We start from the raw sequence: 25,876 nt of genomic DNA on the forward strand, positions 1-25,876 counted from the left end.
AGGGTAGATGCTAGGATTTACACATGTATGAGTGGAACAGAACTGTTCACTTATTATACCTGGAAGCACATCTTTGGTGGGGAAAATAACTATGGAATATTCCTAAATATAGAAGTTTGGATTTATAATGCATTCTCTTCTTCCCTTCTAGGTATTTCTGCTGACACTATCACTTGCATTTGTTGGTAAAACCATGTCTGGTGCTTACATGAACAGCATGTACACACAGATAGAGAAACAATTTAATATACCAGCTTCTTTAGTGGGGATCATTAATGGAAGCTTTGAAATTGGTAATAATTCATTTTAGTATTTGTTATTCTTTGAGTATCTATTATGTTGGCTGAGCAATGTATTAGTGACTCTCATGTCCATGTTGATTACCATATGTGACCAATTTTATCCTACTGTTCCAGCTGGTACTCACACATCTAGTGTCTTGCAAACTAACACAACAATTTAAATGAGGACGTTTGAGGTTAAAATCTGGTTCAGCTAATTTCTGCACTATCTTAAGATATCTGACAAAATTGAACTAGTTTATGAACTTTGTATTGAATCTTTCTGGCCAGACCAGAAGTATTTTATAAACTTTGTTTGAATTTAAGCATGTTATATTTAAGCATAAGTTATATTTAAGCATAAGTTTGTTATATTTAGCATTTTACAGTTCTTTTAATCAGTGACTTCAAAGTGTACTCAATAGTATTTCAAGATTTTGTATCTCTGCAACTGTAAAGAAAGTTTCCAGTTCTAATTTTAGTGACACTTACCAGTGAGTTTTATTGCCCAGTGATAAGCTTATGTCTTGCATTGCCAAAAAGATCAAACAAAAGGCTTGATATGTGGGCTGCCTGGGGAGGTGGTGGAGTTGCCATCATTGGAGGTTTTCAGGAGAAGACTTGATGGGGTGCTTGGTGCCATGGTTTAGTTGTTTAGGTGGTGTTGGATTGGTTGATGGGTTGGACGCGATGATCTTGAAGGTCTCTTCCAACCTGGTTTATTCTATGTATGTATATTCTACATATGTATGTAAATAGAGATCCTCAGCAGATATGTTTTATACCCTAAAGTCACAAAGTATAGCTTTATTATCTCTAGCTCAGCTGAGAAAATGGCCAACACAGGCCCATGTATATTGACAGGGAGGGGAGTCAAGGCTCCTTCTCCCCCTTTTCCTGGTCACCTACATTTGTATGTGCAAGAAGAAGAAACCCTGAGCAGCACCCTGCTGCTACCTGCAGAGCAGTCTCATGGACTGCTCAAAGTTATGATAGAGAAAGAATAGTGAGGATTCATTTTTGCTTTTGATAAGGAGGAAAATTTAAGAAATATGAAACAGCCAAAATTAATGAAGTGATAGAATCATAGAATCATAGAATCAGTAAGGTTGGAAAAGACCTCAGAGATCATCAAGTCCAACCTGTCACCCAACACCTCCTGACTAACTAAACCATGGCTTCAAGTGTCACATCCAGTCCCCTCTTGAACACCTCCAGGGACAGTGTCCCAGCAGCAACTTACCTAAGTATCTGTTTCTTATTGTCCACTATATGAAACTTGAATGCTTTGGAAGAAGCAAGCAAAACAAAGCATCCACCACAGCAAACAACATGGCTGGAGATCTCTTACAACCATCAGCATTCTCCTAAGGTGTGGAGAGCAGCTTCTCTGCCACTCAGTTCTTGGCTTTTGCATCCTACTGCTGATCTGGCAGTGGCCCACACAAGCTCCTACACAGCTCAGCATCAGGACAGTGCTGAGCAAGCAGATCCTGATTCCCCCCCATTTATCACATCACCTGTGCAAGTTAGGCCAGTCTGCAGCCCCTGGCTGCAGGAAAATATTAAATAAATTATCCTCTCATTTTCATTTTTCTGTAACATGTTGTGGCATTATTGTGAATAATCAGAATAATATTTGAAGTTACTAAAAATCAGTGCAGACAGAAGCAACTTATTAGGACCATGTAAGTGTACATCTTTAAGTGTCATTCAAGCCACTGGTTCAATACAGTCTGTCTAGCAGTTATACATAAAAGGGATGTTATCTTCTTTCAGAGCATGACGCTCATCAGTCAGAGATAAGTTTTTGTTCTTTTGACAAAAAGATCACAAAATTCGTAGGTGTGTGATTACTAAATTGCTATTTTTATGGGACCTGATTCATAACATGCAGCCTGATTCTTTTCTTAGTTGCATGGCAATAAACGAAGAGTAGAGAAAAAAACAGCTGCTCCTGAAGCAAAACTGGAGGAGAAATGACTGAAGATTTTTAGGACATTTGTATTTATAAATTATGCTGGGTACAAAAATCTATACATTTTTATTCCTTTCAAACTGCTACTGCAGTTAAGATTAACTTATGATTCTTTTATCTCTTTATGTCATCTTGTATTTATTATTTGCAGTACAAACCCAATTGGATGTGTATTTCTTTAATTTCCCACACATTGCAAAATAGAGGATCCTAGAAGAATAACTTCCTAAACCAGCTATTATTCTCCAGCCCCTGGGCCTAGGCTTTAGGTAGAGTAGTAGGAAATTTCTTCTCTACAAAGATGAAGTTAAATATATTTTTTTCACCATGGTGTCATTTCCATTTTGCTTTCTATTCTCATTGTATTTTCATGCAGCGTGTAAGAGAGATCAGGGAAGTGCTGTGCCATTTTGGCAGTTCCCTGACTAGTTACAGCTTTCACAAGACAAGAAAGGTAACAGATGTTGAGCTAGTAAGGTATAACCAAATTTATGTTGTACTTTAAAGGGTTATAAGGATCTCTTGGTTTGTAAGTGTGAATCAGATTCTCTTTGCAGGCAACTTGCTGCTGATAGCATTTGTGAGTTACTTTGGAGCAAAGCTTCACAGACCCAGAATAATTGCTTTTGGCTGCACAGTTCTATCATTTGGATGTCTTTTGATATCACTTCCTCACTTCCTGTTTGGAAGGTGAGTGTTTATCTTAGCTGACAGCAGATTCTGTGATCCTTACTTGCCTTAATCCATAACTTCTCCCACTGAAGTAGTGCTGCTTATTGAGAGACACTTTGCTGAGCATGGATATGATATCATAACTGTAGAGCAGCTTGTTTTGTTTTGCTCGTGAGATAGCTCTAGAAGTCACTGATCACTTCATGAGGAGACTCACCCCTCTGCTGGGTCCTTCTCTTGCCTTTGCCTTTATCCTTGTGTTACCTACCCTGTGGAGTCTCTGAAGAAACTGTGGCCTGTGATACTGTGAAGATTTTTAAAGATGTCTTTGGTCTGGAGGCTGGATGTCAGCTCATACCTGATTGCTGTGTTGACAAGGCCCTTACAGTGATTTTTTTTTAAACAACTTTTCCACTATTTTTGCTTGGCTTAACAAAATACTCACTTATTCTTGTCTATATTTTAATAGGTGAGATATTTTTGGAGTGTAGGAGGTCCTCTGATGTTATTATGTCCAATGCAGCATAGTTCTGACAGCATTGGTGGCACTCTCTGATCAGAGTGTAAATTAGATGAGAATGTAGGAAGAGTAGAAGAGATGGTGGTACAAGAGATTTCATTAGGATGTTTCATCAACTCCTTCAGTAGCATCTGTTACAAGATTATATTAGAGGCTAGGTATCAGTCCAGGTAAAACATTAGGTTGATTCCCTGCCATAGTACCATTGTTTCTAGTTAGGTTTGTTATTGAAACTCAGCTTTTGATGTTGGTTTTCTTCTTCCTATAGCTATGCATTTTTCTTCATTACTTGACTACAGTAGCTTATTATTGAAGTACAGATGTATGAGGTATTTCCCCTTAACCTATACATGCTTTCCTTTGATTCAAACAGGTACCATATTGAAAGCAGTATTTCACAGAAGGAGAATTTTTCAGTCATGCCTGTGTGCCTTGTTAATCAAAGCTTGTTCTCTTTACCTGCAGAGGATCCATCAACAGGTATGACTCTTCCAATGGCTGCTAATACTTTTCCTCTCAGTTTTTATAGTGTTTAAGCAAATAGGACTTTAATTTTCCTAGCAATTATTTCGGGGTCCTGCTTTTGACCTGTATTTTTTGTCTAGAGGAAATAGCCTAGCTTGTTTCATTAATCCGTGACTCGAGAGATGAAGCTTGTTTGTCTGTTTTGTTTTGTTTTGTTTTGTTTTCATAGAGTTTTCACAATACCTGAACAGGTTGGTTAACATCCCTGTCAGTTCACTTTGGGGAAATATAACACCAAGTTGTTCTCAGTAATAGTCCTCTTCTTGACTTGAAACACTGATACTGTGAGGTGGTGAGAAGCTTATTTGGCTGGTGGGTAGAAGGTATCAGGATGCTTTTTGTTATACTACACAAAAAAATAAAAGAATGGGAAACAGAGCAAAATCTGGATTCCACTTTCTTTTTGAGAAAAGAGAAAGTAATTTAAACTAGGCTACAACTAATAATGGGAGACTGAATCATGCATGTACACTAGCAATATGCATGTGAAGTAACTATGAAGTCAAAAGGCCTCAAAATGAGGTTTGGATTAATCTGCATCAAAGGGAAGCATTCAGTCTGAACCATCTCCTTAGGCTCCCTTGATTGTTGGTTAAAGAAGGCTATGGAACTCTTGCAGTGTGTCTTTTGCTGCAAGGATGTTCATGGCCTGTACTGTAGGGGGATCAGATTACCTTCTGGATGCACCTAATGATGGAAATGTAGATGATGGATGGACGGCATAAATGAGGTGAGATGAGCCCCACAGTTCATTGTATTTTGTGAGAGTGTTTCATCAATGTGTGCTAGAGCTGAATCACATCTGAAATGTTGTATGAACACAGTGACATGAGACCATGGTAGTGGTGTGTTGTAGTTTTCTGTGTGTCCATTTAGGAATGGATGTGACTTCTAAGCTTTCCAAAATGGTGTCCCACTTAGGACATTAATGTTTCCATCTTCACAAGGGAAAATTGAGAAAATGATATACTTAATAGCACTTGGCCTTATCTTTCATGTGAAGATTTCAGATACTGTTCTTCATTTCATAAATGCATAAATTAAACATCTTCTTTTAAATTATATAAAGGTAAAGCATCTTCTTTCAAATCATTCAGCCATTCCATAGGCACATCAGAACCCACAGATCTTCTAGCCTATGATTATACTTCGGTAAGGTGATTAATAGTTTATGAATAAGCAAACCAGTGACATTCATACCTATCAGCCCACCTTCTGTGTGACGCAGAAACTGGTTTGGATTGGACCACGTGTGCATGTGGATTGCTTCACCCATGTTTGCTGATAGCAATCTGGCATTGATACGGGATGTCCAAGCTTGCTCTCTGGACAGTAATGCTTTCATTTAGAAAATCACCAGTTGCTGCTAACAAACAGGGTTTTAATTAATTAACAAATTCCCAACGAGAAGTCTCAGCACAACAAAGTCAACCAGACACAACAGTGGAGCCTGAAGTAGATTGTATGGGATGAAGAAATTTGAGTTCAGGGAGAGAAAGGAAATGCTAAAGGCCATACAGTTCCTGGTGTAACTATTCTGATGTGGGATTAAAAGGATTGTACTGAAGCATAGTATTCTTCTACTGAGTTATGTAAGAGGATTGATAAATGAGAGTTGAGGGACAGGAGCACGTGCCTTATGACGAAAGGCTGAGAGACCTGGGGCTTTTTAGTGTGGAAGGGAGAAGACTGAGAGGGGGTCTAATAAATGCATATTAATATCTGAGGGCTGAGTGTCAAGAGGGAAGGGACAGCCTCCGATCACCTGTGCCCTGAGATAGGACACGGGGCAATAGCACAGGAAGGTCCATCTCAACACGAGGAAGAACTTCTTTACTGTAAGGGTCACAGAGCACTGAAACAGGCTCCCCAGAGAGGTTGTGGAGTCTCCTTCTCTGGAGACTTTCAAGACCCATCTGGATGCATTCCTGTGCAACCTGTACTAGATTCTATGGCTCTGCTCTGGAAGGGATGTTGGACTTGAAGATCTCTGGAGGTCCCTTCCAACCCCTAACTTCCTGTGATCATGTGAATATCCAGGTAGATGCAGCAGGTTGACTAGATAGATTGTTATGGATCTTGATTTCAATCAAGAATTGTATAAAGGTCATAGGGAATCAGAGGCCCCCTGTCTTCAGAGCAGTGCCAGACAGGCAGATTGCAGGCTATGGTCTTGTGAGTGCCTGCTCAGGGAAACACTGACCTCCTGAGTTGCAGAGATATCATGGACGTAGAAAACCTTTCCATACCACTTACAGTAGAATTTTTACATATTATGTTCTAAATCAGAATTTGCACTGACCTCATGATGTTCCAAATAGAAAACTGAATACCCAAAGAGACAGCATCAAGACAATAAAATCTCTGGTTAGGGAGAGCATTGATATGCAAGGTAAAAATCTGTAGTGCTAGAACAAAGCTTTGAGATAAGGCTCTAGACTGATGTTTCCAGGTGGTGAGGACTGTTGTAGAGAGCACTGGCTGAAGCTACTAGCAAACAGACAATAATTTAAACACAGAAGAATTTACTTTCCCTGTGTTTTTCTGGAGGCTTTTGAACATCACTGAACCAGAAGCTAGCAGTCTGAATCAATGCAAAGAAACTGTAAAGCTCATAATTCTCATTCTATGCAAAGGTAAAACAACACCACATCCTCTGCACTGGCACAGATTTCTTGTAAACCAGTGATGGCACCTCACTGTGACATCAAGAAGTCTTGTTTATTTCAGACAATATTCTTAAGATCAAATGACAATGTATGTGCTTTATAAAACCATTAGATGATTCATTGCAAAAGACTACTGGTTTTCAGAGACAGAGTCATGCTGTTCTTGCTAGCCCACTCTTCCAGCCTGTACAGGTCTCTCTGTAAGATGTCTTTCTCTCCTGATGTGTACACCTCAACACAGAGTTTGCTGTCCTCAGCAAACTTCTTGAGAGTGCTATCATCCAGAACATTTGTGAAGATGCTGAATAGCGTGGGGACCGGTATCAGTCCCTGGGGGCATCCTACTTGTGACAGGATTCCTGCCTGATTTAGAGCCATTGATCACCATCCTCTGAGTATGGTTTATGAGCTATACTCTCACCTCTCTCACAGACTGTCCATCCAGTCTGTATCTTGCCAGAGACCTCAAAGATCATCTAGTCTAACCCATGACCCAGCACTGAAGGGTCGACGCTAAACTATGTCCCTAAGTGCCAGGGTGACATGCTGCTTGAACACCTCCAGGGATGGTGACTCCACCCCTGCCCTGGCCAGTCTGTTCCAATGCTTGTGAAACCTTGCAGTGAAGAAATATTTCCTCACATCCCACCTAAACCTTCTCTGTCACAGCTTCTAATAATTTCCTCTAGTCATGTCTCTTGGTACCAAGGAGAAGAGGCTGCCTCCTCCTCACTCCAACCTCCCTTCAGGTAGTTGCAGAGAGTGATGAGGTCTCCCCTCAGCCTCCTCTTCTCCAGACTCCATCAACACTCCCAGCTCCCTCAGATGCTCCTCATAAATCACGTGCTTCAGGCCTTTCAAGTAATTTTTAGAATAAAATATTAATTCCAGCTGCTTATCTTATTCACAGAATGTGAAAAAGAGCCTGGGTCCTTGCTGTGGATATTTGTCATGATTGGAAACATAGTACGAGGGATGGGTGAAACTCCCATCATGCCTTTAGGCATTTCATATTTGGAGGATTTTGCCAAAGCAGAGAATTCACCTTTCTACCTAGGTAAGTTTATCCTTTTGTGATAACTCCCCTCCCCCAAACAAACATGCACGAAAACAAAAGCAAAAGCGAGGACTATTACGAATCTTTTCAGACCAACAAGAGAAAAGACAGACATTATTGTCTTATCAATATAGTCATACTGTAGAAGATGTAATTTAACCAGATATGAACATGTTGAAATGAGGCCATTTTTAGACACAAACATCTATTCAGTATAGCTGTCCTAAACATATACCACAATTCAAGAAAATAATTATGTCCAGGTGCTAATTTATTCTGTTTATTCCTTTCCATAATTTAGGATGTCTACATACAGCAACTGTAGTTGGCCCCTTCCTTGGCTGCTTGCTGGCTTCATTTTGTGCAGAACTGTTTGTTGATCTGGGATCAGTAGATGCAGGTAATAGATGAAATATATAAAATCTTACATATAAGTCAGTAAACACAGTGGTGTCTTTATCAGCACCAAAACAGATTTCTTTGCTAACCTGAGATATCTTCATTTTATCTGAGTTTGCTGGTTTCCATTCCACAGAATGGAAACTGTGTATAATGTTCAGTTCAATAAAAGGCCTAAATTCATACATACAGAAATGAAATCCAACAAGGACAAGCCTTGCATCTGGGAAAGAACAGCCCCATGGACCAGTATAAGTTGGGGACTGAACTGTTGGAGAGCAGTGCAGAGGAAAGGGATTTGGGGGGTCCTGGTGGACAGGATGACCATGAGCCAGCAATGTGTCCTTGTGTCCAAGAAGGTCAATAGCAACCTGGGGTGGATTAGAAGGGGAGTGGTTAGTAGGTCAAGAGAGGTTCTCCTCCACATCTGCCCTGGTGAGGCCACATCTAGAATATTGTGTCCAGTTCTGTGCCCCTCAGTTCAAGAAGGTCCTCAGGGAGCTGCTTGAAAGACTCCAGCACAGAGCCACAAAGATGCTGAAGGGAGTGAAACATCTGCCTGCCAAGGAATGGCTGAGAGAGCTGAGTCTCTCTAGCTTGGAGAAGAGGAAACTGAGGGGTGACATCATTCATGTTTATAAAGGTGTGAAGGGTGAGTGTCAGGATGACAGAGCCAGGCCCGGCTCAGTGATATCTGAGCACAGGACAAAGGGTAAAGGGTGCAAGCTGGAGCATAGGAGGTCCCATGTGAATGTAAGGAAAAATCTTTTCACCGTGTAGGTGACAAAAAACAGGAACAGGCTGCCCAGAGAGGTTGTGAAGCCTCCTTCTCTGGAGACATTCCAGACCTGCCTGGATGTGCTCTTGTGTGACCTACTCTAGGTGATCCTGCTCTGGCAGGGAGGGTCAGAGTGGATGATCTTTCAAGGTCCCTTCCAACCCCTAAAGTTCTGTGATTCTGTGTGATTCTGTGAATCTGCATACAAATTATTTAATGAACAGTTGTGTCATCTGGTTTAACATAGGAGAGAACCAGAATTAATTTAATGGAAAACATTTGAATTCACCAGAAAGAAGCATCAGAAAACTGGAGACTAATCCCTTTCATCAGCCTCATTTTAAGAATCGTTACAATGCTTTTATATGTCACGTGTCAGAGATGACTAGGAAAGCACAATGACAGCAAAGAGTGTTTCTGAACTAATGTGAGATCTGTGGGTTTATTTCTTTTTTCTTTCTTTACTTTTGTGGTGTTTGTGTGTTGTTTTGGGTTTTTTGTTGTTGTTTTTTAGAGGAGATAACTATCACTGTTACTGATGCGCGCTGGGTCGGAGCGTGGTGGTTGGGCATTTTGATTTGTGCATCACTGAATCTGCTAGCTGGAATACCTTTTTGGTTTTTGCCCAAGTCACTTGTGAAGGAAGGAGAAGCCAATGAACTTGAGGAGACAAATGAAAGAAGTGTAGCACCATTGCAAGAAAGTGACAAAACTGAAGAAAAACAGACCATGTATGAAATTGCTAAAGGCGAGTTATGTATTTTATTTCCTCCTTAAGATGCAATTTCTGTCTCTGTATTTTTGTAAGTGAAGATAGATCCAAGGTATGAAATACATACTGGTTTTCTTCTCTCTGTAGTACAAAGGGTTTGCATGGGAATTTAGAATGGCTTCTTTCAGAGGAAGAAAGTTAATTCCATCGATCCAGGATCTGAGTTCACTCCTTTTCCCCTCTTGCATTTCAGGTATATGTAGATCTGGATCTTTTCTTTCTGGTAGAGGATTAAGGCGCTAAAATTTGGTTGAGAACTGTACAACTCTGTGAGCTGTGGAGAAGTTGCAGATATCAATTGCTTGTACCCCACATTCACTGTGCAGAAAACCAGCACAAGCCTTGTGTTTAAGAGTTGAACTTAAAGCCATAAAAGGCAACTGACTTGTGCTTAAGTGTCTGATTACATTTAATGGCTGTTGAGCAAGGATCTAGTTGAGTTACAGTTATTCCTGATACCACTGGCAACTTTCACATCTGTGATCTTTGAGATCTATATATCTGTAGGAAGGTATTTTTTTTTAACCTTCCATTTTTTTTGGGTGCTAGTTGGAAACGTAGGTTTATAGGATATGTCAAAGGCTGTGATTTTCAGAGTAGTCTCATGGTTTTGTATACCTAGCTCAGGGTCCCTTGACAGAATCTTCATTTTTCAGAAAGTAAGTGCCAAGTGCCAGGCACTACCTCTCCATGGTGTTTCAAGCAGAGTACTGCAAATTCACCATGCTCAGAGTGAGTACTCAGATCTTGACTCATATTGCAACTTAATTTTGATAAACATGGCATCTTTATCTGCTGTCATGTGGCCTTAAAGGAATTCCATGAATCAAGTACTGCTCTGGTGAGGAAAGGTTCTTAGCTCAAGCTGTGGGTCCTAGTACTCCAGAGTCCTTCAGGGCTTATGTTCTCTTGATCATTCCCTCTCTTTGTTGGTACAAATCGCCACTCTCCCTGAACATCCTGAATACAGAAACTTTTCAGTTCACAGAATGGTTGATGCTGGAAGGAACCACTAGAGGTCACCTGGTCCAACCTCCTGCTCAAGCAGGACCACTTGCAGCTAGTTGACCAGGATGTGTTCAGATAGCTTTTGTTTGTTTGCTTGTTTTTTAATCACGAGGGATTTCGAGTTGAAAATGGAATTATTTATAGTTAAAATTAATCTATTTTCCAGAAAGGTTTGGTTATGAACTACATGGCCTGGAGATATATATATATAAAAATATATAAAAATATATATAAATACCGATTATTTACAGTGTTTTGGATATTTGAATTTTTGCAAGACTTGCATGCAGATCCCATCCCCAAAAGTTATTTGCCTGCCTCAGAAAGATACCTATGTGTCCTTAATGAAGCACAGCCATAGTTTGCAGATGCTTTCTGCACTTTCTTGACAATAGCTCAGCACTTTAATTCATAGAGAGCATTATACACAGGAGAATTGTGGGGGTTTTATGGTTCAGATGCTGACTTAATAGGCATTATGCAGAGAAAAGACCTGTGGAAATGAATTTCTCAGATGCTTACTTGGCTGAAGACTGGCAGATCCAGATATTGAAAGTACAGTGGGAATAACTGCTGTCCCAGCCCTCTTCAGCCCTCTTCTGTCCCATCACTGACAGTAACAACAACTAAAATCAGACATCATACCTCCGGGGACAGGTCATCACAGCTATCTAGTGTGTTTGCACCCCTTCCCCCTTCTTGTCCCTTTGCATTCCAGGTGCAGGAAAAGGGTTTTGGTGAATACTCTGAGGGCATGGGAAGAGAGAATAAGGAGTAGGAATGGTGGGGCAGTAGCTGATGATGCTGCCGATCTGTAGGTGCAAAGTTCACTCGCTGTACAGCTAGAAGTTGCAGAAAGCTTTTACGAAAAGGTTATTGCTGTGATTTTGAAACATTTGTTTGTTTGTTATAAGCAGCAGCAAACACTGGTGTGCACATGTGTGTGAGGTTATCTTTGTGTAGCAGAGACATGTTGGGGTAGCCCAGGTTGAGCAAGTATTCATTGGCCGGTTGTGCCCGGCCAAGCACAGGAATTAGCCCGATCTAGTTAAGGGACATTTCTATTCCACTCTTTTCTGGTCAGCCACACTGCAATGGGTGATTCATTTCATACAGCATCACACTAACCCGTTACATTATTTTATTCCAGATTTCATCCCATTCCTCAGGGCTCTGTTTCGCAACCCGGTTTATATGTTATTTATATGCATAACTGTGTTACAGTTCAGTGCCTTTGATGGCATGATATCCTTCATGCCTAAGTATCTGGAACAGCAGTTTGGAAAGTCTGCATCAGATGCCATCTTTTTAATTGGTACGTTTGCATTTGGTTTTGCTCTTCTCTACCACACAGGAACATCTCTATGCAAATTCTCGCAGGTTTTATGTATATGTTCATGTACAAATGCCTCTACAAATGAGAGATTCCACACTACAGCTATTTCTATAGAATTTTCTGCTAAGCATTTCCTAATTTTCTGGGCAGAATTTTACAACTGACTTCCAATCTTCTGAACTGGCCCAGAAAGTTCAGCTGTGGTAGAAGCCTCATCCCTGGAGGTTTTTAAGGCCAGGCTGGATGTGCCTCTGAGCAGCCTGATCTAGTGTGAAGTGTCCCTGTATTATCTTGGTTAAAAATGGTACCATCAACTAGAAGGTGGACTTCATGTCCATGAAAATGGTATCACCAGCAGTTGTAAGCCACAGATGGATTGAACACGTGCATAGCTGAAATTGCACACAACCTCCAACACTTCCCATCATCTCCTCAGGTATCAGTCTTGGGCCTTCTGAAAGCCTTAAATCCTCCTTCATATGTAGAACTCTATGTAAGGAAAGCACTGACCAAATAGCTGTCTTTTTGTGGTTTCACTACCTTGCCTTTTATGAGTGAGGGCAAGGTGTCCATGCATTGGGAAATGGTAACAGCAAGTAGTTTTAGCATGAAACAAATATCCTGAATCTGCAGAAGCCTTTATATAGTTCCACTTTATCATGTCATAAATTCTGAGTTTTCTTCCGTTTGACTACAATGACTTAATTAGACTAGAATTTATTTAATCATTATAGAAGAATCATCTTAAAATACATCTAGCCATACTTCTGTGCCCATCTTTCACAGTAGTTGCACCATTGTCTTTAAAGCCTGCCACAGAATGTCCCAGATCCTATGAGTGTATTGCCCTCTATGACCCTCTTGCCCTCTGTTACTAGTGTTTAGGAGCTGTGCATCCAAAAGCACGTTACTGTCATACATATCTGTGTTGTGTTGGCGTGGTACTGGTGAGTTGTTTTTCAGACAGACTATGTCTTGGTTTTCTCTCAGAATGTATAGTACCTTGACAGGATTCAAACTCAGGTTTTATATTCTTCCCTTTTCTGACTGTCACCTACAGTCAAGTATTGGTAGAGAACCAAAACTGCCTTGAGTAAAGCCAGCCAAGCCATATGATGCTTGTGCAAAACAACTTCCTGAATGTCTTTCAGAAAGTCTTTGCTTCATTAGAATAACAAACAGCAAAGAAGGGTAAGAGCACTTTCAGTAATCTCACATCCAACTGAAAGGCTCTTCCTCCTTCCTGTGATGCTCACTGTGCATCGAGATGTGCTCCAGTAGCTTGTCCTCCTGCTAAGATTCTCTCTCAGCCAGGGAGGATGAATTGAAATTGCATTGTGTTGGAACTGGATTGCAGCTCTAGACTGCAATTTTCCCACGAATCCTTTCAGTCCTTCACTCCAGGTTGCTCCCCAAGCTGTTACCAACTGCTGCTGACTTTGGCTGATGTTTTAAGTATGCAGAGGAAGTAGCAGAGACCTATTTCTGACTAGTTAAATTATTCAGTCACAGGCAATATATGGGCCTGTCAAACAGAGTCTTCCCTTATGAGTAGGTTTTATGGTCTCCTTTATTTTAACCTGGAAGTTTCACTTGTTTAAATAGGTGTTTACAACTTACCGGTTATATGCGTTGGATATTTTTTTGGAGGCTTATTCATGAAGAAATTCAAGATAAATATCTATCAGGCTGCGAACATTGCATTTTGGGTATCTTTACTGGAGTACCTTCTCTACTTTGGTGCCTATTGGACTGTCTGTGATACTTCACTAGTGGCTGGCCTAACAGTTTCCTATGAAGGGTATGTTCTTTACAACACAAGAAGACTTAAGTTTTGTGACACCAGAATTCTTGTTAAGAGTCAGCCAGAGGTAGCTTTGCAACATTTTAGTTTAATTATATAAATTCTCAAGATTTTATTCATTGCATGAGATCTATTTTTCTGTTATCCCTATTTTAAACAATAAAATGTATTTAAAAAGATATCCACATCAAGACTCATGCAATTGCATGCCTGTATTAATCCTTCTACTAATACAATTATGCACCCAAGTCAAATGACTGCAGGTGAAAATGAAAAGTGGTTGATCAGATCAGGCATACCTGAGTGCAATGCCACAAGTACACAGGGGGAAAACCCTTTCTTTATCTTATGCTGGGTTAGTGGAATTTGATTTATATTGACTTTATCAGAGGATGTTTTATCTGCAGTTTCTTGATTTAAAGCCTGCCATTAGTCTTTGGGAAGGGTTGTGTGTCTGTAAAATGTACTTGTAGGTATATCTGTAAGGGTGATAGACAGTCAAGAATATACCTGTCATAGATGAGAGAAAATGGAAGATATGCTATCAATTGCTAACAATAATAACATCATGTAATATCCTGTAGAAAGCCATCACTCCAGCATAGAAGCATGTAACATTGTGTCATGGATCAACATTTGAGCTAGAATAGAATTTTAAGCATTGCAAAGGGTAACTGTAGGTATTTAATTACTGAAATGTTTATTCACCTTCTAAATGTATTTCAGAATAGAGCAAGTTTCATATGCAGAAAATACTCTACTTGCTGGCTGCAACAGGGATTGTGATTGCCCACTTAAAATATGGGACCCTGTTTGTGGGAACAATGGAATCACTTATGTATCACCTTGTCTTGCTGGGTGTAAAGCCTCAAGAGGAACTGGAAAAAATGTGGTAAAGCATACACTTTATAATGCTGTAACCATGACATATAGTAAGTGAGAAATATCCATATTGGGTGGAAAATATCCATACATGTACATATAGAAGGTGATAAGTAGAGTTGAACATATTTATTGGGTGGCAACAGAAATTTCAAACTGAATATGAAAGTTACTTTTAAGTTCAAATGAGAGAATATAATGAAGAAGCCTCCTGTTCTTTTAATAGTTGAAGGAATCTTAAATGCTTAAAATGGAGTGAGAAATTATCCTCAAGGTCTCCCCGGTTGGAAATGTGAGCACCCAAGAACATTTCCACCAGAATGAAATTCTGTAGCCTGGACTTAATCTGTAGATTTAAACAATTTACCAGGTATGAAAGAACTTTTATTATCTTCGTTCATGACACATGAAAACCTTGTAAGTTCTAATCAGATTGAAAATGTTTTAAAATACTGAGTTCAATAACCCCCCAAATCTTAGGGATTTTAGAAAGCCTTTGTGCTCCACAAATATGTTAGAAAGACATATTAGATGACAGCGTGGGCCAGACATTGATGTTGCTCACCTTGGCTGACATTTAAAAGCCCTTGTTCTGACAATAATCTCAATGATTTTAGTAGAAGCAATTGCTGGAGTGAGAATATTGCAACCCAGCCTCAATCAAACATCTCTGGTTTCTTCTCTCTGATGTACAAAAGACCACATATTAGGTTAGGAAAAAGAGGGTCAAATCTGTTGTCACTGGAAGGATCACATAACTAGGCTGTTCTGGGAAATAGAAGGGCTTGCTTTATTATAGACTCTGAGGAAGTACAGTTCCAGCTGCATAAGAGAACTAGAGGTACTTTCCCCTCTCTAACACATATGCCACACACAGATGATGGTTGGATCTGTGCCCAGCAGACTGGGAGAGAGGCTGCCATTCAGTGCTGCATGTGTGTAACATATTCATTGCAGGAGTAAGCTAGTGCCAACTCTGCAAGTTTCACACTCAGTGAATGAGTTCTGACAAGTCTAAGTGCTTAACACACTCTTTTGACAGGTATTTGAAAACTGCACCTGTGTTGCTGCCTCAGGGTATCCATCTCAAAATGCCTCTGCAGTTCTGGGGCAGTGTGAAGAAGAAGAAAACTGTGACAGGATGCTTCATTACTTTTTAATATTGTCACTAGTCTGCAGCTTCATTTTTTCCTTAGCAGCCATGCCTGGGTACATGGTGTTAATAAGGTACAGTAAAATGTCCTTGTCTTAAGAAACCTGCTGAAATTTTTATTCAGAACTCAAACACACCCAGAAATTAGCAATCTGTTGGTGTATGGAGGAAGATCCTATGTCATTCCTGTCCTGTGTTAAGGCTTGGTGTCATGTCAGCTTTAACAACCTGTTGTTGCTTGCAGTTATTTGCTGCATCCTGAATTAATGTAGGACTGAGACATTGAGAGGTGTGTGATGGATGTTTATTGACCACATCAATATAATGTTGATTAAGGCAGGACTATCTTTCACCTTGTGCTCATCTCAGTCCAAGTAGATGATAACAGTACAATAGCTTTTCTTTTTGTGATTTGGCAGCCCTAATTAAGGAATGTCTGTAAACATCCCTTAATGAGGATGATGAACTCTTTCAATCAGTGGTCTGTTTCAAATGTGATGAATATGCTGAAGACTTTGATTAAAAACCCCCACAGATTTTAGCATTATTATTTTATCTTTATTTTATTATATTGTGTATATATAATATACATATAATTTATATAATTATATCTTATTATTTTATTATATGTATATGTATGTATTATGATTTTATTATTTTATATTAATTATTATTTTGTTATATTATTATTTAAGCATTATATTTTCACCGCTAGTAATTGGTGTACAATTTAATTCTCATGCAGGTCTCTAAAGCCTGAAGAAAAGTCCTTTGGAGTGGGTATCCATGGACTAGCTTCAAGAGTATTTGGTAAGAAAAGCTCTGACGTGAACGTGTCCAGAGAAGGGCAATGAGGCTGGTGGGAGGCCTCGAGCACAAGCCCTATGAGGAGAGGCTGAGGGAGCTGGGGTTGTTTAGCCTAGGGAAGAGGAGGCTCAGGGGAGCCCTTATTGCTGTCTACAACTACCTGAAGGGAAGTTGTAGACAGGAGGGGATTGGACTCTTCTCCCAGGCAACCAGCACCAGAATAAGAGGACACAATCTCAAACTATGCTGGGAGAGGTTTAGGCTTGAGGTGAGGAGAAAGTTGTTAACTATTGGAATGGGCTGCCCATGGAGGTGGTGGAGTCACTGTCCCTGGAGGTGTTCAAGAGGGGATTGGACGTGGCACTTGGTGCCATGGTTTAGTAGTCATTAGGTCTATGGTGACAGGTTGGGCTTGATGATCTTTGAGGTCTTTTCCAACCTTATTGATTCTATGATTCTATGATTCTGACACATAAGGATCACATCAGGGCTATGGGTATGGTAGGAGTCTACTCATTCTCAATGATGAGAGAAAGTGTGGAGCTTTGACTAGGAATCACAGCTCATATTGTAACATATATGTGTTAAACAGGCTAATATTTGTTTACTACTATTATTTATAGCTGGAATTCCTTCTCCCATTTATTTTGGAGCTTTGATAGACAGCACTTGCTTGAAGTGGGGTACTATGTCTTGTGGTGAAGAAGGAGCATGTCGAATGTATGACATTGTCACATACAGGTATATTTTCTACTTTAATTTCTCCTTCTTACTGTATCATTCAAGGCATAGAGATGGAATTTTATGTTACTTATATTTTCCTAGTAGACAAATTGCTCCTGTCTTATATTGATTTGGAAGAATGAATACTCAGGTGGTCTGAGCTGCTCTGTTCAGGGGTCTCTCTTTACCCTGCAGAGAACACCATAAGAACAGTAGGTGTCTAATCCTACTGGCTAAAATAGTTTGTGCATTTTTACTGATATGGACATGTTCTGTGTTCTCATGTTGATTTATCAACAAATGTAGAGCCCTGCACCTGGGGAGAAATAACCCCATGCATCAGTGCAGGTTAGGGTTTACCTGCTGGAAAGCATCTCTGTGAAGGACCTAGGAATGCTGGTGGACAAGTAGTTCACCATGAGTTAACAGTGTGCCCTCGTTGCCAAGAAGGCCAAGGGTTTTCTGGGGTGCATTAAGAAGACTGTGGCCAGCAGGTCGAGGAAGGCTGTCCTCCCAATCTACTCTGCCCTAATGAGATGACATATGGAATATTTTGTCCAGTTCTGGGCTTCTCAGTTCAAGAGGGACAGGAAAATGCTAGTGGGAGTCCAATGGAGGGCCTCAAGGATGATTAGGAAACTGGAGCTTCTCTCTTACAAGGAGAGGTTGAGAGACCTGAGGCTCTTTAGCCTGGAAAAGAGAAGACTGAGAAGGCATCTTATCAATGCCTGTAAATATCTAAAGGTGGAGGTCATGGGCTCTTCTCAGTCACAGCAGTGATAGAACAAGGGACAATGGACACAAAATAGAACACAGGCAGTTCCACCTGTACATAGGGAGAAACTTCTTTATTTTGAGGGATGTTAAGTACTGGAACAGGCTGCCCAGAGAGGTGGTGAAATCTCCTTCTCTGGTGACTCTCAAAACTCACCTGGATGCATTCCTGTGCAACCCAATCACACCAGCATTAGCAGGGAGGTTGGACTAGATCTCCAGAGGTCCCTTCCAAAGCCTATCATTCTATGACCTACCACGAGATCCAAAAGGACAGGGCACAAGCTTTAGAGCAGCTGGGCAATCATTGCAAAACAATGTACACTGAGTAGTTTTGTGAGTGTTTGTAACTTTTTTTTAATGAATGCATGTATTTAATGAAGCTCATCCTTCATTTCAGGTGGCTTTATCTTGGCCTGCCGGCTGTATTACGTGGAGTGTCCTATATCCCAAGTGCACTAGTGCTCCTTATTTTAAAGAAGAAACTTAAATCTGAAAGCCAGGTCTTATTAAATGCACCAGTGGAAATGCAAGAAGCATTGACATAGCATTTCAAAGCAAGATATGTTGTGGAAAAAATCCTTGCAGTGTAAATTTTGGATATATCCTTGTGAAAGATTCCATAATTTAGCTAGTGACCACTTGGACAGAGATTCATAGAATTACACACACTTGTATGCTAATCATATAATAAAAATATCACTTCACAAACATGTTAGAGGAAAAATGTGTTTGATGCAAAAGACAAAGGAGTAGAAATAAGAAAACTTTTGACATGCCAGGTTTGAGTTGTCTAAGCAAAGGGCTGTGAAGCAGAAATGTATGTTTTCAGTCCTGTTTTCACTGAAGATAGCCAGAGTTCTGCAACTGACTCCAGCAGTGCTAGATTTCACCTTGCAATTCTCCAACAGCTTCTGCCACATCCTCTCTCACTGACTGTAGGCAGTGGTTGTAGTTTCTTCGGGTCTGAGTTTTCCATAAATGTATTTAATTATTTCAGAGGGGGCTTGTTTGTTATTCTGCATAGGGTAAGTGACTGATACATTGGGAACCTGGTTTATGGCATGGGCTGGGTATTGTGGTGGTGATAATTAAAAAGACAATAATATCTTTTTTTAAATGCAGTGTCTTGGTGATATTTTCAGGTTTGCATAGTGCATGGGCAGGGAAAAGCTTTCAGGATTTGTCAGGGGAATAACTCACATTAAGGGGAATAGAATGACATTTGTGAGTATTTTGTCCATCATATTGCTGTCTGCTAAATCAGGTATCTTCTCATTCTTGTCAAATTATTCTTTGAATGGTATGTGATTGTAGTTATCCATGTTCTCTTTGTGGTCTTTGTCCAGCTGTTATTTTTCTCAGATGTGATGCTGCACTGAATGCAGTATCCATCTGGGGTTCACTGACAATGGAGCTGTTGTCTTCAGGTGCCTTAAATCATATCTCAGGAAAAAACACACACACAGAAACCCCTGCTGATAAGGTATATATCACACAAGGTCTATCTTTTCTTAAGTATAGTGCATCCATGTTTAGCTCCTAGGTTGTAGCTGCTTCACATTTGGCTTCAGTGCAGAGGTTCCTTAGGTTTGTCTGCAGGTGGCCATGCAGTAACTTCTCAAGCTCTTTTGTTATGGCTGTTGGAAATAAAAAATAAAATTTTCTGGTTATTATTCCCTACTGCATAAAGCATGAAGAGAACTTTGACTTTACCATAGACCAATGCTTTAGTACTTTCAAGAGTTTACTATCCATCTCAAGGGTAGATGACATAGACTTATTCCCTTTTTATCCACCTGAAACCTTCTACAACCACCCAAAAAATGGGAAGGCTATTCCCCCAAAGTAGTTATGTTAGTTAAGTTGTATTATACTTTACTTTAAGGTCTTTTACTAACACCAAATATGTATGTGCTTGGAATTGCTTCCTGCCCTTGTGAAATCAAAGATGAAAGACCCATTACTTCCCACAGAACAGAGGTTTAAATCTGACTGTATTTTTCCCAAGAAAAGCTGGACTAAATGATCCTTGAGGTCTCTTCCAACCTGGTATTCTATGATTCAAATACAGGAGGTCCTTACAGTTAATTCTTTTGAAAAGATGTCACAGCTCTTTCCTCCCTTTGCAGTGGATGATAGAGCTGAGCAGGTATAACATGAGGAAGGGGAACAGATGCAGGCTGTAACGGAGCAGAGCACAGGTCTTCCAGAAGCTTTGTGGACATTTGAAGCATAGCTCATTTGCAATATTGTTCTTGCTACTATGAAGCACTTCCTTAAAGCCATTATTCTTCCTTGTGGATATTATATTCCTCTAAAGCTAGAGTTAAAAATCTTCTCCAGGCATTTAGTCACAGTTTGGTGCCAAGGTAACCTGGGAAACATGAAAAGTTACAGGGCATTGAAGTTTCACAGCTGCAGGAAACAAAAGGGCTTTGTTAGATAGGCAAATCTGTGCCATTTAAATGAACCACTGCCAGAGTCAGGCCTAGTTAACTCACTGTGTTGTGAAAGGGAAGGAAGTAGAGAGGAAAGTTTCCCAGTTTTAAATTTAGCATTTTAGTAGATACATTACCTTTGTCTTTAAGTGTTCCAGTTCAGCTGTTTGAGAATGTAGCAGTGAGCCAGCAGTGTGCCCAGGTGGCCAAGAAGGCCAATGGCATCCTGGCCTGTATCAGGAACAGTGTAGCCAACAAGAGCAGGGAAGTCATTCTGGGAGCTGGGGTTGCTTAGCCTGGAGAAGAAGTGGCTCAGATGAGACTTTATTGCTCTCTACAACTACCTGAAGGGAGATTGTAGACAGGCGGGGGCTGATCTCTTCTCCCAGGCAACCAGCACCAGAGCAAGAGGACACAGTCTCAAGCTGCACCAGGGGAGGTTTAGGCTGGATGTTAGGAAGAAATTCTTCATAGAGAGAGTGATTGCCCTTTGGAATGGGCTGCCCAGGGAGGTGGTGGATTCACCATCATTGGAGGTGTTTAGGAGGAGGCTTGATGGAGTGCTTGGTGCCATGGTTTGGTTGATTAAGTGGTGTTGGATGATAGGTTGGAGGTGATGATCTTGGAGGTCTCTTCCAACCTGGTGTACCCTACCCTACCCTACCCTACCCTATCCTATCCTATCCTATCCTATCCTATCCTATCCTATTTAGGATATAAATGCTGGCCTTGTGTTTGTGATAGAAATGTGCTATATTAACATGTATAGCTTCTGAACACACTTTTGGACAATATCACTGGCAGCTGAAGTTCACTTTCTTTTTCAGGGATTTCAGTTACAGGGCTTTTATCAGTCCTTTCCATCTCAAGCTGAGTATTAGCACATAGCTCCTCCCTACAGGCTCTTCTCATCCAGGCAAGCCTCGCAGTACTGGGAGCTAATTCAGCCTGTGAACATGGCGAGCGGAACACCTGGAATGAGAGTCGGCATGCAAAAAAAGCCAAATCACTTTTTAGTTAATCTAAGTTTGGTCATGCGATAAAAACTGGATATATCCAGCAAAATGTTCTTGGCTACTGCTGCTTTTTTTTTTAACAGAATTGTTGTTAGCCTTTTCCTTTCTTAATAAGGCATAAAGTGTTCTCAGTTATGCTAGCTGGGATTTTGAACTTTCATTGTTTAGGGCTTTCTCTGAGAATGTGGAAAATTACCAGGTAATTGCCCCTCTTTTGCTTTGTTTGGGGAGTCAAAGGCATAGATTTCTTAAATCATGGGAGGCTTAAATCATTGGGCAAAAACCAGTAGATCCCTTTAGAAGGTGAAATGTTAGGTATTGCAATGCCTAATGTCCATTCAAGAACAGGCTCTTCAGTAGCTCCATGCCAGAAGCTCAATATATGCCTGTAAATTTCCAGCAGAGGTGCTTTGGGAATATAAACATCATTTGCTCAGGGCAGATATTCATGTGAGCATGAGTGGCAGCTTGCTGGAGGATCTTTATAACTTGGGCACTGTTTGAGGACGGTCCTCACTTGGAGGGCAGAAAGCCTGCTAGGGATGGGGAAATGGTGGCGTAAAAAGAAAAAAAAAGTTCAGTACAAAGGTTTTGCTTTTTAAAGTGCCTTGACCCTCTGTGTTGGTGTAAAGGCTGCCTAGCTTTATAATGCTATCATTTAAGTGGTTCCAAAACAGGCTTTGAAAAAGCCAAACTTCTCATTTGCAGTTAATGAAGACAAAGTGGCCCAGTTCATGCTGTACCTTTGCTGTTACCATTGTTTCCAGGCAGCTCTCTGGAAGGCCAGAGTGCAGGCAACTGCCCATTGTCTGGCACAGGATGATTTTTCCTTTCTTTTGTAGGTAGCAAAGCAATCTCAAGAACTCTTTCTGCCATAAAGACAAACCCATATATAAAACAAGCTTAGGCTTATGTGGAAAGTTTCAGAACTTCAAAAGATGTCCAAACCTGCTTTATTTCTGTGCTTTGAGTTATGGTTTCCACACACAACTCCCCCTGCCCCCCCCCCCCCCATGCTTCGGTACCTCAAGCTGCATTTTAACTTGGAATGTTTCTCCTGGAGAATCTGAATAACTGGATACCAGCATTTGCAACACTACTGCTACCACTTCATTACTTACTTCCACTTATGACCAGGAGCTTGCAGAAATATTCCTAACGAGGTGTATATATGCATGCACACAGACACAGAGATAGACCACTTGTGCTATTCATGCACTCCATTTTTCAGGCATTACACTAAGCAACTTGTCTTTTAATTTTAATTCCTTTTATATAGGAGCCTGGCTTCTGAAATCCTGTCCTGAGTGCTAGAGAAGTTATTTCTAAACTCAAATACACCAAACACAAAACAATTCATTGTTTCCAATTTTCTCTGTTCATTTTATCTTGTTATGTTTTCACTTCAGACAAGGCCTGAGCAGCAGAAGTTTGATACAGCTATGAACTTTCCTCACAGTCAGAGACTTGAGGTCCAGTGTAATTTTTGTCTGTATTAATTTGCAAAAGCAGTGGTAGGTAGAGAAGAGCTTAGATTTCTCCAGATCCTATTTCTGTATGAACATTGTGAGCTTGCTATTACACCCCTCCATGGCAGCAGGCAGTGATATTGTTAAAAAAGAATTATGACTTCAGTAAATGTCTGGTGAGATGAAGAGTGTGATAGTTGTGGGAGAGCTGTTTCGCTTCTCACTATGAGCTGATAAGTCCTAAAGAAATCTGTATCACATGGAAATCCTTTCTGCCATATATTTAGGTGGCTTTAGTAGTAAAGGTGAGCCATTGCAAGCTTTCGTTGTTGCTGGGATGACTTGTACCTTCCTCCTCCCTTCCCCCCACTTTACTGGGCTAGAGCTCAGTCATTCTTCCACATGTAAAGATGACAAATGGGGAATTACTCTGTGAAATTCGAAGGCCTGAATGCCCCAAATTGAAAGGTGAGCTGTTGGTGCTCCTTTATGTGTTTATTATCACAAACTCGCTGAACAGTGTCTTGTCTAAATGAAATGACAGGAAGAGGGAGCACCAAGATTAATCTGCATGTACCATTAGTTTAAAAAATGCAACAAGGAGAAGAGGGTCAGTTCAGCCTGTGTTTGCATGGAATCCAGGTAACTCCGGGATGCAGTGATCCTTACTCACTATTTTTGCACTAAAGGATGGCAGGCAGAAGACAGGGGTTGCTGCAGAAATCAGACCAAGGCAGCCAGGAAACAGCCAAGGTATAATACCTGCCCATAACATTTAGCAAGTGCAATGACTGCTGAAATAATAATCCAGACAACTCTGTGAAAAAGAAAGGTGCATCATCATTTTTCATTTGCTTTTGGTTTTATAATCAGGTACTTACCTCTGTCCCTCACTAGAGGCTTTGCCAGACACCAGTGTGTTCTGCAGCAAGATGAGTTGGCCTTGGTCAGTTTGGATTTGCAGCACACCTCTGGTATGACCTGGCTCTGTTTGAGAAGAAAAGCTACTTCCCAAGAGTCTCAGGCTGGCAGAAAACTCCCTGTGATAAAAGTGTTGCTTGTGATAGCTAGAAAAGAAGGGCAATAGGCAGAGGGTGCTGCACTAAATAAATGACACTACAACAAATAAGAGATTATTCCTTGGCACACATTTATTATCCTTGTCAAGTCTAATTTTTAAATCTAGATGGCTTGGCTTTCATTACTTCTCTGGAGACTGTTTTATACCCTGTTAATTTTACTGTCTTATAACATTTCCCTGTATGTGACAGAAATCCTATTTTGTTCATTTTTAATGTTGATATAGAGCTTCTCATTGAATTTTTTTTCTCTTTGTTGTTTTTACTTTCTTCAGGTATTGACTTCTGTCAAACTCCCTAAATGAAGGCTGTACCTTCCTTGTGCACCCAGCACCTTATGATTTGTCCCAAAAATGCAAAAAAATGTGTGTGATGCTCATCTAATGACTATCCTTTTGTTCTGAGAGCTGGGTTTTGACTGGCATATTTCTTTATTACCTTGAAAAAGGTCTCCCAGCACTGCTTTAACCAAGTTCTTCCTATATTTTTAATACTGTGTGATTATTTTACCTGAGATATTTTTCTGTAGTTTGTGCCATTTGCAAAACAAAGATCAAATCACCATGTTTTTTTGTGCAAACTGTGCTGTCACTGGCCATTCTGACAGTCAGTTACACAGACTAAATGTCAGAAATGTTTTTGGATGTTTTTTTCAGGGATCCCTGTTTTTGCTTTTCCAATACAAACAAACAACCAAAACCAAACAACAACAACCACCACCACCAAAACCCACAAACAAACAAAAAACAAAGCCAAAGCAAGCAAACAAACAAATAACAAACAGAAAAAACCCCAAACAAACAACCCCCCCCCGAACCCAGTCATAGAATCATAGAATTGTTAGGGTTGGAAGGGACCTCGAGGATCATTTAGTTCCAACCCCCTGCCATGGGCAGGGACACCTCACACTAGATCAGGCTGCTCAGAGTTACATTCAGCCTAGCCTCCAGGGATGAGGCTCCTACCACCTCATTGGGCAACCTGTTCCAGTGTCTCCCTCCCTCAAAAAAGAAACATGGGTCACCGTGCTGCTGCCTGGAGTGGAACACCAAAATACTACCTTTTCAGTGTTTACAACTATATCACTATGACTTTTCTTGCAGACTGTAGAAGGAGATACCTTTATACATTCCTCAGTGGAAGAAGTTTCCATTGGATGTTTGCCTGAGGTTATACTGCACAATAGTTTTTGTGATGGTTCACAATATGTTTGCTTGAGATAGTCATGTAAAAAATAACCCTACCCCCTCAAAACCAATCACTGCAATTCATGCCTTCAGGCATAATTTCATTAACCCCCCAAACTTTACATAAAATATTGCTTCAAAAAGTATCTGTGGGAAAAGCTGCCTGCCTTGGAATTGCCAGGTGAAATATGGATCTAGGGAGAAATTAGGAAATATTTTTTCCTTGAAGCTTTCCACATGAGCACTTTTTAAGTGAAAGCACAAAGTTTGTAAGTTTTCTTTAATGCCTTTAAAAACAACATTTAGTAGTAATAACCCTCTGTAGTCATGTAAGTAATGGTAGTCCTGCATTATAAAAGTGCTTCAAGGTTTCTTTGCACTAAAGAAAACTGAAGGTAAGTTTATGACATTCTAAGGTAAAAACTGAAGGTAAGTTTATAACATTCTAAGGTAAAAACAAACTGGTATTGAAATGTTCCTCCTATAGTTCCTCTTTCAGATAGTGAAAACTCTTTGAGAATTACTTAGCAATCCCTTAAGTTATTA

The 25,876-nt window shown here is 40.3% G+C and overlaps 1 protein-coding gene across 3 annotated transcripts in view; it reads left to right on the plus strand.

Annotated features, from left to right (window-relative positions):
- Positions 1–19,228, plus strand: part of LOC104305333 (solute carrier organic anion transporter family member 1A2) — a 56,394-nt gene extending 37,166 nt beyond the window's left edge. For all 3 annotated transcript variants that reach the window (XM_009906172.2, XM_054167877.1, XM_054167876.1), the window contains exons 3-15: positions 152–293; positions 2,817–2,949; positions 3,825–3,931; positions 7,556–7,702; positions 8,004–8,102; positions 9,394–9,627; positions 11,810–11,974; positions 13,601–13,796; positions 14,526–14,691; positions 15,724–15,908; positions 16,580–16,644; positions 17,265–17,382; positions 18,539–19,228. In XM_009906172.2, coding sequence (XP_009904474.1) covers positions 152–293; positions 2,817–2,949; positions 3,825–3,931; positions 7,556–7,702; positions 8,004–8,102; positions 9,394–9,627; positions 11,810–11,974; positions 13,601–13,796; positions 14,526–14,691; positions 15,724–15,908; positions 16,580–16,644; positions 17,265–17,382; positions 18,539–18,686 — 1,905 coding nt within the window. In that variant the 3' untranslated portion in view covers positions 18,687–19,228. The remainder of the gene's footprint in view (positions 1–151; positions 294–2,816; positions 2,950–3,824; positions 3,932–7,555; positions 7,703–8,003; positions 8,103–9,393; positions 9,628–11,809; positions 11,975–13,600; positions 13,797–14,525; positions 14,692–15,723; positions 15,909–16,579; positions 16,645–17,264; positions 17,383–18,538) is intronic.
- The last annotated feature ends 6,648 nt before the right edge of the window (positions 19,229–25,876 follow it).

Source organism: Dryobates pubescens, chromosome 15 (assembly GCF_014839835.1).
Source record: "Dryobates pubescens isolate bDryPub1 chromosome 15, bDryPub1.pri, whole genome shotgun sequence".
Classification (NCBI taxonomy): domain Eukaryota; kingdom Metazoa; phylum Chordata; class Aves; order Piciformes; family Picidae; genus Dryobates; species Dryobates pubescens.